The sequence below is a fragment of the Microtus pennsylvanicus genome, chromosome 3 (assembly GCF_037038515.1).
Source record: "Microtus pennsylvanicus isolate mMicPen1 chromosome 3, mMicPen1.hap1, whole genome shotgun sequence".
Classification (NCBI taxonomy): Eukaryota; Metazoa; Chordata; class Mammalia; order Rodentia; family Cricetidae; genus Microtus; species Microtus pennsylvanicus.
The window spans coordinates 129,777,391-129,790,549 of record NC_134581.1 but is presented as its reverse complement, the minus strand read 5'-3'; the positions used below and the strand labels follow the sequence as shown (position 1 = coordinate 129,790,549).

Below are 13,159 nucleotides of genomic sequence, written 5' to 3'. Positions count from 1 at the left end.
ATTATCTGTCTTAAAACGCCAAGACACTGGAATCAAGCAGGGATCCACAGGTTTTCGATATTTTGACCCATGATCCACACTGCCTGGCAATATGGTTTAGCAGATTTTAAGTGCTTTGTTCTCTTGTCATTGTGGATGGAAAGAGTTGCTGGCAGTGGGGCAGGGAAGTAATGTTTTGCAAAGAAAAGTAGAATTCTTGGTGGCAATTCTTCTTCTTGAAATCTTTAGACTGCTGGGTATATTCTTATGCTTCTGTCTACAGAGTAACGTACATTGTCATTAGCGTCTTATGATACATCCCACCAGTAGAGGTTTGAATGAGAATGTCCTCGTAGACTCCTGCATTATACCTGGCTGTCAGTTGGTGGCGCTGTTTGCAGAGGTTATGGATTTTTTTTTCTGGAAGGTACAGCCTGCTAGAAGTTTATCGCTGGGGTACCGACTTTGAGGTTTTATAGCTTTGCCTTGTTCCCCCCCCACCACCACCCACACACACACACCACCACCATACTTCCTGTGTACGGGGCTAAAGGCTAAAGATAGGATCTCCTGCTTCTGCCACTGATTGCCTTGTCTCTTCAAGCCCACACTGCGGACTCTCTCTGGAACCACAAACCAAAGTAAATTAATTTTTCCGTAAGATATTTTTGGTCATGGTATTCTATCACAGCAACAGGAAGGGAACTAGTACACACTAATACATGCTCATGGTCTAACTGTATACATCATTACTATGGCGTAGTGATTGACTGGAAAATGCCCTCAGGGCAGAACACTCACCTCACTGAGAGGAAACTAGAGGAAACCAGCCTGTTCTAGGCAGCAGGTACAAACTTCTCCACTGAGCTGACAGGAAGCCATGTCTCCGCACTAGCAATGTTCCCTCATAAAGCACAAAGAGGAATTCACGGCGCACATTCCTTACACCTTATAAATCTATCACTAGATACCGCTGGGGAGGTGGGAGGAGGGAACAGCGAAGTTCTCCTCAGAGGACAAGATTTCCCAATGTTTTTGTTTCCATGCAAGAATTTATAGAATTCTTTGTCTTCTCTTTCTAAAGGAATGACATAATATTTATATAGGCATGTGTGCATGCATGTGTGTGTGTGTGTGTGTGTGTGTGTGTGTCCATGCTCTGGTGTGTGTGTGTGTGTCTGTGTGCAGAGCAGGGGTGGAAAGTTACATGCATTTAGGTACATGTATAATGCGATATTCCTATATAAATATTTACACATTTCTATTTCTGTATGGTATCCTCCTTTGTGGAAATGTAATATAGTTAGAACTCTGCTCAGGTTATGTAGGGGCCTCATCCTTGGCCCGTATGGAGGTACGATTTTGCTTGGTTCATTTCACACTCACTGAAATATGAAATAGTCAGTCTCTGGAAGAAGTAGTGTCCTCAAGATGCCTATTGGCCTTGTACTCCACGTCTCTTGCTCCTCTCCTGGGATACCCAAGACAGCTGCAACCACTCAGATTTACAAGAGTTCCCTGGCTGCTTCAAACTGATTTGATGATCTAGCCATCTTAAAATGGGCTATTCTAGCAAATCAGTTGTACACTGAATTTAATTTGTTGTTGGCAAGGGTCAAGCAAATATAAATGTTTCCAAATATATCAACCACACTGTAACAGAACGTGAGGTGCCACATGCTTTTGGCTGAAGGACTCAGCAAGGCAACAGGAGAAAAATACAGTTGTCTGAGGTTTCAGTTGGGAGTTTGGTCCAGAAGAGTCTGATTTCAAAGTTAAGTTTTTATCCATTTCCTTTTTCCAGGACATTTTCTTCTTTTTTTAAAGCCAGATATTGTACTCCGTGAGGCTTCAATATTTGATGCTGTGATGAGTCTTATTTTTTATTCGATGGGATTTATAATCACTATGGAAACAAATCTTCAGGGATGTCTGTGATGGCGTTTCTGGGCTGGGTAAATTGAGGTAGAGAGATCCACCCTGTGTGCAAAGTGCAGCATTTTATGGAATGAGGACCTGGGCTGAATAAACAGAGTGAGCGAGCACAGGGTCCGTCACTGTCTGTATACTGACAGCAGATGCCCTGTGCAGCTGCCTTTAGTTCCTGCTGCTGTAGAACTGATGGACCGAATCTACTCAAGCCAGAGGAGAAATAACCCATCCCTCCTTTAAGTTACTTTTTTTATTTTTGCCATATTGTTTGTTTTGTTCCAGCAGTGTAAAAAGTGACTAGTGCCCTAGGTAGGCACACTATGTCATTTTTGTTTGAACCTTTATTTCAGGGTCTGAAGAAAACAGGTGGAAATACAGGACATATCAGGAAGCCACTGCCCATCAATGTGATGAAGCAGAAACAAAGACAATAGCTATCCTTGCTGGGAAAAGGAGCCAGGAGCCAAATAGGAGGCTAAGAAATGAGATAGCATAGAATTCAGAGGAGTGTGTGAGCATTTTGACATTTAGCCAAAGGTGAGAGAGACCTCAAATCATGCAAATCCTTTATACGATGCTGTGGAGATTCTGGAAAGGGACCGTAGTTTAATACGCTAAGCAAGGGTGTGTGGTGTGCTGGCTTGGATCTTCTATATCTCATTCTGTTCTTCTTCGTTCTGGTACTTGGTTGAACCATATGAAGCTGCTATTTTGTGAGTTGAAAAGATCAAATAATGATATTATTGGGAATGAATTAACTTAAAATTAATGTAACATATTTATATTGCATCAGTCTTGCTATATAGCCTAGACTGGCTTTAAACCCAGGATCCTCCTTCCCTAGCCTGCAAGTGCTAAGATTAACAGCATGTAACATTATGTACACCTTGACACTATGTTTGTAATTTGAGTATATTTTTAAATGCCTATCATTACGATTAGACAGGAGATACTGGAGCAAGATAACTTGCTAACACCTCAGTTCTCATAGCTATGTTTCTGGGGCCAAGCAATTGGACCTCTTAGCTTTTCAGAGAGTTTACTGAGTTGATATAGAGCAATGTCTGGAAAGGTGTCTCTCATCTAGTTCTTATTACTGAATATTGTTATCGGTCATTATGTTATCACTTTCATCACCACCATTGCCATCAACATTATGACAGTCCAGATGCCTGTTGAGGGCCAAGAACAAGACATTAGACTGGCAATAGAGTCAGAAATGGAAGAAATAGGTTTCTTTATTTTCTCAGCTAATTTCACAGTCTATGCACACACAATTTGTCTATGTTCATATCTACACATGCTTTCACATAGATATCTATGTATCAGTATGAACCTATATACATAGACATGCATGTGCCTGTGTGTGTGTGTGCACGAGATGGTTAATATTATCAACCTGACAGGATCTAGAATCACTCTAGAGACAAATCTCTGGGCGTGTCTGTGAGGGAGTTTCTACATTAGGTTAGTTCAAGTGGGAGGAGCCACCTTATATGTGGGCTGCAGCCTTCTATAGAATGAAGTCCTATGGGAAAAGCAAGCTGAAGTCCTGGCATTCATCTCTCATGTGTTCCTGAATGAAAGTGTAATATGTGTTCACACTCCTGGAGATGCAACTTCCTCACCATGATGGACTGTACATTTAAACTGTGAGCGAAATCAAACCCTTCCTGACTTCAGGTGGTTGGCCAGGTGTTCTGTCACAGCAGTGAGGAAGTGATTATATATAGTGTGTGTGTGTGTGTGTGTGTGTATGTGTGTGTGTGCACATGTGCATGCCATGTGTGCTGTGTGTGCACACGTAGCCATAATTAAGTTTATTTTGCAGGATTAACTTGTCCAAAGTCTCATCCTTTGGTAGAGGGGAACTGACTTCACGAGTTCCTGAGGAATGCTGGCTTTTTCCTAACCAGACTTTGCAGAAATGGAGCTTCCTTTGGATCTGACAGTAATTAGCAGAGTTTTAACTTCAGTCGGATCTTTCTAAATTTTTAAATATTTTGAGCATAATTCCATGTCTCTGGTCTCAGAAAAGCAAGATGTACAAGAGGCTATTTTCAAAGACTGGGGAAATATGCAGCCAGACAGCTTAGAAGTGATACAGAACTTGGAGAAAAGCATCCTGGCTTGATTTCTGTGTCCTACTGATGGCAAGACGAGTCAACCTGATCAAATTCTCATCTTGTCAAGGCCTCAATTTCCTCTTGCAAAATGAGAGGTTTAAAATAGATCATCTCTAAGATTGCTTCTGACTCTGAAAAAGGAGTGACTGGCTTCCAAAAGGCAACGTTTCTGTGAGGACACACGTTGGGCTTCCTAACAGTGAGAATGGATATCGGCGTCTTCTCCCTTGAACAGAGTGAGCCTCGTTCTTCTTAGTAGAGTGTGTTAGCCTTCCCTAGAGCCTTACTCCATACCATGTGTTAGCATTCAGGCATCTGTACTGGCCTGCCCTTTGGGTCCAGACAAAATATGTGCACCCTAAGCTTCAGCCACTAAGAGTACCTCCTGTGCACATTCACTACGTTCCCATTTAAAAGGTGGTCCTTGCCCACCTCCCATCTCTCTATATATACATATCTGTCTGTTTCTCTCCTTCCACATTTCTCTTCTGTCACTCTTGTCCCCAGGGACCAGTCTCTGCCTCCCTCTCCGCTTTTTTCTCTGTCCCTTCTTTCTCCTTTTCCAATACATTTCCAATGTGAGCCCTGTTGCATGGTGTGACTCCTTCCTGCTGCTTCTTTTTTAAATTATAACATTGGCTCCCTGAGAAAGGCTCTCCTGCTCCCTCCTCTTCCCCACAGGCAGTCTGAGGTATGCTGGGACCCTGAAACCCAGTCCACATATGAGAGCCTCGCTTCTCCAGATCACTGGGTCCCTTCATTCAACAGTGGCGTGATTGGTGAGTCCCTCCCGCTTCCCCACCTGGGCTCTTTCCTGTGAATGAGGACTTGTCTCCAAAGTGTGGTTTCTCACTTTTTAGCCTCATGAAGCCCTGGCTCCAGGTAATCATGCCTCTCAGAGCCCTTAGCCCCTGCCCTTTGCATGATGGCTTACTGGTAGCCTGTGCCTTTCTCGTGCTTTGAACCCCTGGGTCTTTAGAGCTTTGCCCTTTGGCCCTGTTCCTTGAATGACAAATCACCAAGCGGCTTGTGCCTTTCTTGCTCAATCCTCACTTGCTAAAAGCCACTGGATCTTGTTCTACCTCACTCATGGGGAATGAGCCTGAGAAAAATCTGCTTCCTGGCCTTTATATCCTGATATCTTGTGGGAACTTGGCAACATTCTGCCAGCGACCCCTATAGACGGAAGGAGGTATATCTCCCTTTTATCCTTTTACTCTTCTGCCTTTTCCCTCCCCAGATAAACCTCTTGCATTTATTCTGTTGCATGAGGCATGTTTGCTCAGTGTAGAGCCCACCGAAAGGCAATCACTTCACACTGGGGCCCTACCCACCTGCAACAAATCTGCTTCCTCGTTCACTGGCAGTTTTGCCTTCCAGTCAGTATGGGCAATTGGGTCTCTGACAGGGCTACCCACCCCTGACTATTCTCCTGGATGCGAGGCTGCATTTCTCGAGCACACTCCTCCCTTCCCCTTCTGACTTTTCTCAAAGTCCTGGTACCATTGGCCACTGCTCTGTGTTTGACAAATCACGGAGCAGCCCGTGTCCTCTTAAAATCGCCTCACTCATGGGAACTGTGTCATGGTTTATACTTCCTCCTTTCCGCTGAGATGTTTTTTGGAGCCCCACTGACCATTCCTAATCAGCTACTGCTGCAGGACTACCAGCTGTTGGCCACAGAGTTGGCGGTGCAAGACTACCAAACATGTCTGGGTGCTGAGAACCAGCAGCACCCCAGAAGTGCTAACTCTATGACTGCCCTCAGTAAACAACCACCTGTATTTCCTGGTATATTGTGTAGAAGGAGGGTGTTCAGGCGACGCTGTAATGACGGGAAAGGATACGGTGCTTTAAGCCCTAGGGAGTCCACTTGGATCCAGCTCGAACTGGGTTTTGCGGGGTCCAAGTGGCACCTGTTGGTTCCACAGAGCCAGGACCGTGAAGTGAAACAGCCAGATACTCAAGGACATGGCCAGCATCCCAGCTTTCTCAGTTACCCTAAAGATGAATGATGCCCCATCATGTCAGCAGGAAGTAGTCTCAAGAACATGGTGTCCTCATCCCCGCCTCACCTGCTACCCCTTTCTAACTCCTCACCTTTTATAATAAATAAAAAAGGAGAAATATTAGTATTCAGGCATCTGTGCTGGCCTGACCTTGGGGTCCTTACAGTCTACATCCTCAGCTGCAGCCACTAAGAGCACCGCCAGTGCATATTTGGTACATTCCTTTTTAACCCCGCCCCTCCTCCTTCCTGTTACTCTTGTCCCCGGGGACCAGTCTTTGACCCCATCTCTACCCCTTTCTCTGCTTCTTCTTTCTCCTCTTCCTATGTGAGCCCTGTCTCATGGTGTGACTCCTCCCTGCCATTTCTTTTTTAAATTATTACACCACAGGCATTTGTATTTGGCAGCATCAATTACAGTTTGTAACTACAAATTGACCCGTGTAGTTAGGGTGCAGATCCAAAGGCAGGGAGCGTGGATTTGGGCTCCTTGGCTCGTCCATGACATTGGTTAACCCAGTAGATTCTGAAAGGCACTCAGGGCTCTTGAGTTTTCAGTATTGGCTACTACACACCTAATACTTCTCCCTGCCCTTTGGGGAGACGAGTCTGGCATGGAGTATTTCATGCTGTAGGAAGTATGCTCCAACTATACAAAGTCACAGTGTGTATCCTCAAGTTCCAATGCCACTTCCTCCATCTCTTAAAGACAGCAGCTGAATATGACAGTGTATATATTCACACCAGTGTAACCCCATCTGACTTCGGGCTTGCCTGTCAGAAAGCATCAAACGGAGGCTTGTTAATTCAGGGCACTGTGTGGAGAACTAAGCTTTCTGTGCGTTGTCTTGGCTGGAAGGAACAACAGAAGGCCTCTGATCCCCTTTGTTGACGCTCCGATAGCGTCCAACTTCCTACACGCTGGGGATGGTTGTTCCTTTCAGTATTTAGTCTCCAGTGGGGACAGAGGGTTGTGAACTGCCACCTCTTTGTTCTTGCAACTTATCCTGTGGGATGCAAAATTCTAGTCCCCTAGAAGCAACAGGGAGACTGTGGCCGCTGGTGACTGATGCGGCCAGGCAGTCACACAGTGAAGACAGCAGTCTGTTGGCAGGGAACAGTGCAGTCTAGGACCACACGGAAGGCAGACATGCTGACCACACAGCATCAAGCAAAGAAAATAAGATTTTATGCCTCTGTTTGGTAGGTTAGGACGGGAGGAATGAGGGAAGCGGTGTTGCAGAAAGTGCCAAGCTGGGCTGTTGATGAGAGTGTGGGAAGATTTGAGAAAAGGGAAAAAATCAAGAGGAGGTTCTGTGCCAGGTAGCAGGCCATTGGGTTGATCTCTTTCCTTTCTGTTTAAATGGGGAAGCCTGCTGGGTGCGGTGGGAATGGGGCCAAGAGAGTAGCAGATCTGTTGGGCGAACATGGATGGTCAGACCTGGCAAGGATGTTTGGCCATCTGGCCTCAGAGCCTGGGAGGCCGGAGACACAAAGAGGAGTAAGATGAAGAACAACAAGAATAAAAGAGAGTGAGACAATGACACAGAGGCAGTGTCCTACAAGGAGGGAAGGAGAAAGAGCAAAAGAAGAATAGCAGGTACAGAGGGGGCTCCATGTGTCTGTGATGCAGCTCAGGCCTCCCCGCCAATCACTGGAGCAAAATAATATTACACGCATTAAAAAAAAAACCCAAACAAACAGGGGTGACCCTGTAGCACAGAGGAAAGCAGAACTCTGCTCCTATGTGGTCCTGGTGGGAAACGAGTTCCATGGGGACACAGTTTTCCAAATAACACGTCACAGAAATCTGGAAGCTACTGTTTTAGATTAAAATCAATATAAACAAGGACACAACCCTATACAGAAAAACTATAGACTATTTCTAAATATTAATTACACCTAAAATATATTGCAACACATAAAAAAAACCTGAGGGCATCTCATTATTGAGTGTTAACGTCTCTTTAGAACACGTGGAGAAGTAAAATTACAAATGTCATTGGAGTGAGTTCTATGTTTCAGGGATGGCACGTTCAGAACCCTTTCATGGAGTCTTGTGACAAGCTAAAACAGCAGGTGTGTGCTGCTGGTTTTGTGATAATCTGACAAGTATTTCTAGGCCAGGGACCTGTTATGGAATAATAATCTTTTTGTACACTGCGAAGATGTATCTTTGCCAAGGCGCCTTCTGATTGGTTCAGTGAAACAGCTGACTGACCCATAGCTAGACAGGAGGTATGGGTGGGGCAGAAAGACACAAAGATGCTGGGAAGAAGGGTGGGGTCTCATAGTCATGAACAGAGGCAGACAGAAGCAAGATGAACCGGTCATGTTGAAAGAATGCACCGTCATGTGGCAGAGGATTGATAAGAAATATGGGTTAATTTAAAATGCAAGAGTTAGCTAGTAACAAGCCTGAGCTGCTGGCCAAGCATTTATAATTAATAAGTCTCTGCATGGTTATTTGGGAACTGGCTAATGGGGAAGAAAAACTCCACCCACAGGGACCAGAATCCCACTGGCTTCAATCTAATAGACTGAGGCATATTTTAGCTTCAGACACCTAAAAAACAGAGTAGACTACAGATAAAAGACCCCGATTATCCCTCCACATTCTGAGGCCGTGCAAGCTCTCATTCTTCATCCTCCAAGCCTGTCATTACCCACTTCCCCAACAAGTCCAGGATAGCCTGATAGAGTATGAGAAGCCTCATATAAGACAGACTCCCATGTCTCAAAAGATTTTAGATCAGTCCACAGTCAACGAACGCCAAAACATCTCAGAGAACCCACTCAAGATCCTAACCACCTCGTAGCTGATGACAGAATATCTGAAACCAAAGGAGTTACCCAGTAGACTCAAGAGCAACCAGAACTACTTCTGAAACCGTGGAGTTGCAGGCTCGTTTGTTACACGGCAACTGGTGACTGATATAGACGGACCCAAATGGAGACTTACCTGTGCATTCATACTGCAGACCTTTCCCGTAATAGCCCTTCTCACAGACGCATTCGAATTGACCTGTGTGTGTCCCACATTTGCAACTGGCCATTCGGTCACAGCAGTCTTTTCCAGCTTCACAGAGATACGAGCAGTGGGCCATATCCTCTTGGATAAAACTCCCAGAAGGCAGATCTGCCAGGAACATAAGATATCAGGCGATCAAAACAAATCAACAACTTGTTGTTACATTGTCTAGTCATTACAGACCAAGAGCAAGCTGGAGAAAATAGCTTTTCTAACCTGTCTGGTTTGCCCCGGTTCCCTACCACCCACATACGAATGTGTGCTGTTTGCAGGAACACACTCTGGAGGTTAGCGCTGGCCAGTTCAGTTACTTCATTCTGGGATCTCATCCTAAGTGCTCGAGGCCACGCAGGGTCAGGCAGAAGTGAAGCCCCGCAGAGTAGAATCTCCAGCAGCAGCAGGTAATCCACACACTGGGTCCTTCAGCTCATCCCCCCCCCCCCCCCCCCCCCCCCCCCCCCCGCCAAGGCTTCCCACAGCCGCGTTCCCTGACCTCTAGATGAGGTCAGGCGGCAGTAGCCAGACTTTCCAAATCCTTGTTAAAGTTAGAAATAAAACCCCAATCCTGACCACTGGGTAAGGATGCTGTGGGCTCCTGACTCTAGAATAAATATCATCACATCTGGAGTCATTTGACCCCAGCACGTCACCACATAAGTTAAATAACACAACCATAATCCTGTCTGCCTCTTAGTTTTAAGCATAGGAACATGTGTTATGTAGAAAGAGACAATTCTGAGTATCTGCGCCAAGAGATGAAAGAAAGCATGGCAGGAATCCCCGTGCAGAGCCGTTCAGAAACAGACTCAAGGCAGGGTTAAGGCCGCAGATGACTGAGCCAGGATGGATGGCTTCGAATGGAGCAAGAGGTTGGTACGCATCTCCCGCTGAAGAAGTTAAGAAATCTTAGCCTGAATTCCAGCGCTTAGGGTCAGGCTGCTCAGTCCAGATACAGGGATGGGCGCCTAGGAAGAATGCAAGTGGGTGACTGTTGGCAAAACAGACAGTCTGCAGATGAAGATCTGGGAAGGAGATGAGAGAGGGCCTCAAATATGAACCGTCTGACCTTATGTTAAGTCTGTACTGTAACTAGGGACGAAAATAAGGGGAAGGCTCAGTCTCGAGAAAAGGAGCTCAGCAAAATCAGGCACCACATTAAACCCCCAGCCCGGAGACCACGCAATGGGTGAAAGGTTTTGCACAGTGGTCCCAGGAGTTAGTTCTAAGAATCTGGACCAGAGGTCTGTTGACCACAGAAGACCTTAGGGAGCAAGGAAATCCTGGCTACCAAATGTGGTGCAGTAGCGTTCGGGCCTAGGGGAGGAGTAAGAGGGAACATGATGTAACCTGGGCCACTGTGAGTGTTCAGAGCGTGGAGACAAGGACATCAGACTCAACCCCGAGGCCGTTACATCTTTTCAGTAAAAGCAGAGATTCTTCTGGAGAGTCAACCAAAGTGTGATACACTCTAGGGGTGAGTTTAGTGTAGGAGTGTGCATGACAGTAAAACAACCTTTTCCTTGACATTCCTGTCTGCCCTTATTTCTTTATTAACTCTCTTTATGCCGGTCTCATAAGACAGAGGGACAACTGGGCTAGAGAGTCATTTGATATATCATGTACAGATCACGGCATCTGTAATTTCATACTCTCATCTAGCAACACCCACTCTCCCCAACTCTAATCTCCCTGCTCCCCCAGCTAGCATGCCATTTCCTCTAAGAAAGGAGAAGCAAAGGAAGGCACCAGTTACTTCTAGTCACGTGCTAGATACTGCTGCCTTGGTAAAACGTAGAGATTTCATTCTCTTGAGAAAACCATGGTACATATTATTACATAATCCCTATTTTGAAAGACGAGAATATTAAAGCCCAGACTTGATTGCCTGAAGCAATTAAAAACAAATGGCCCACTTTAATAAGCAATTGATAGCAAGAAAAGTAGTTATTGAGCCTTTACACATACTATCAGGAATTCTCATTTTTATTGCATTTATATAGTGTATGTGTGTGTGGTCATACATTGGTCCCCTCTTTTCACTATGTAGGTTCTGGGGATCAAACTCAGGTTGTCCGCCTCAGCAGCAAGCACCGTTTACCCAATGTTCCACCTTGCAGGCCTCATCTGCTATTCTCCAGCTGCTTTTTGTACCTTAGCCTACTTGACCTCCATAGCAAGCCTGTGAAGTACTACTCTATTGACCAGAAACCTAACAAATAATTTACCCCCAAATCATCCATTTAATAGATGATTAAACTGGGATCCAAATGCAAGAATTCTGAATTTTTTATGACCTAGCTCTTAAAAATTAAACTTCAGTTATAGGCCTAGCATTTAAATCTAAGCCCTATTTTCCTCCCCACGCTCACCCCCTCCCCACTTCCAAGCCCTCCTCTAAGTCCCCCTCCTTTTTTTAGGACTCTTACCCCAATAAGCTTAGCTAGGCCCCCCACCCCTACCCAGAGAGTCTAATCCTTTTTATTAGATCCATAGCAATAGCCTGATAGTCCGCTGGAAACCCTTCTCTTGGAACTGCACCAGGGCTAACCTGCTTTTCGGTTTGTTTGCTTTTTGAGCCTCAGAGGGTGCTTCGGACCTATTGCTACGATTCCCACTTTATGCCAGATTTTTCACTTGGGTACCTGCCAGAATCATGCCCAATTTGGCACACGGCTAAGTCTCCTGTCAGCCCCTCATAGTTCACATTCTTTTCTCCTGGCTCACATTATAGCCGGCGAGTTCATCTAACTGAGAGCTGTGTGGCTAACCCTCCTTCTACGTGGTGTGTTGCACGAATGCATTTACCAATTTTTCTCCCCCTTTAAGACTGACGCTCTTATGACAAAAGCCATTTATCTCCAAGCTGTCAGGGGTAGAAGTATGTGTTAAGTGTTTGGCGTCCTATCTTCCTATTTCTGGAAACGTTCTGATGAGATTCAGTGCTCATGCCTCAGAATGTTTACTTCATCTGTCCAGATAGCTGTAAAGGCCATCTCAGTCAAGGCTTCCCACTCCGTGTGTGGCCTCCAAACACACCTCGATTCATCCCATGGATCTAGGTGGGGACGTATGGATATTCTAGGCAAGATGCATCACAGCTGTTAAGAAACAAAGCAAAACAAGATTGCTGCCAGGTCAGCATGCCATCTCCGGGCAATTCAGAGTATTTCATGACACCCAAAGCGCTCCCGAGCCTCATGTTCTGCCAAGAGCAATGTAAGAGCTTGAAATCACTTTTCTTCAGGCAACAAGAGAGAGAAAGAAAACAAAACAAAACAAAACAAAAAAAAAAAAAAAACAAACGAAGACAACATTTCAAGGTGCCTGTAATGCCACCAGCTTCCATTACCTTCATGCAATGCCCTGCGAGCTAGAGCCTCAAATTCTTCAAAACTGTGGAGCAGGTAGCAGTGTTCGTCCTTCGGGGCGGAAGCCATGTCGTTCAGTTCCCGGATATTTCCCTGCCAAATCCCAAACGTGAAGATCTCCACTCCAAAGTCCCGCAGGGATGCTGCAACGGGTCTGGGATCTCCGCCGTTGGAATAGCCATCGGTGATGAGAAATATGACTTTGGTGGCGTTCTCTCTAGAGTGACGAAGGATTTGCTGTAAGGACACAGGGAAGATCCGAGCGTGAGTGGCGCCGGCCCCTCTGCTTGCTTTCCCAGCTGAGAAACACCAGTCAGTGAGAGAAAACCAGGAACACAGACCGGGATCGGCTATGGCTTCACAGACGCTAAATGATCTCAAAACCGTATAAAAAGTGTCGTCGTCATCATCATTGTTATAACCACGTCTCCATGATCCTCGGTACTACTGAGCTGGCTAAGAAGAGCAAGGATTTACAGAATACCATTGACTCAATAACTACCACTTCCCGTGGTGCTAATCGTCTCTCTGGTCTCCTCCAGACCTGGAAACATGAACCAACCCGAGTTCTAAGCATCCGCACTGCACCTTTCTCTCCATTGAAACCACCCCCAGCCTAATTAGAGAAATTTATCAGAAAGTGTCTTTTTCAGGGCCTATGATGGCTGACATCCTGCCTATATTTGTTTTTCCACAACTCCTTCAGAAATGTAGA

General features: G+C 45.5%; 1 protein-coding gene across 1 annotated transcript in view; it reads right to left on the bottom strand.

Annotated features, from left to right (window-relative positions):
* The window catches only part of Svep1 (sushi, von Willebrand factor type A, EGF and pentraxin domain containing 1), a 156,204-nt gene that overhangs the window by 117,875 nt on the left and 25,170 nt on the right, over positions 1 to 13,159 (bottom strand). Inside the window, exons 2-3 of the mRNA XM_075967148.1 lie at positions 12,426 to 12,681; positions 9,008 to 9,184 (exon numbers count right to left, since the gene is read on the bottom strand). Coding sequence (XP_075823263.1) covers positions 9,008 to 9,184; positions 12,426 to 12,681 — 433 coding nt within the window. The remainder of the gene's footprint in view (positions 1 to 9,007; positions 9,185 to 12,425; positions 12,682 to 13,159) is intronic.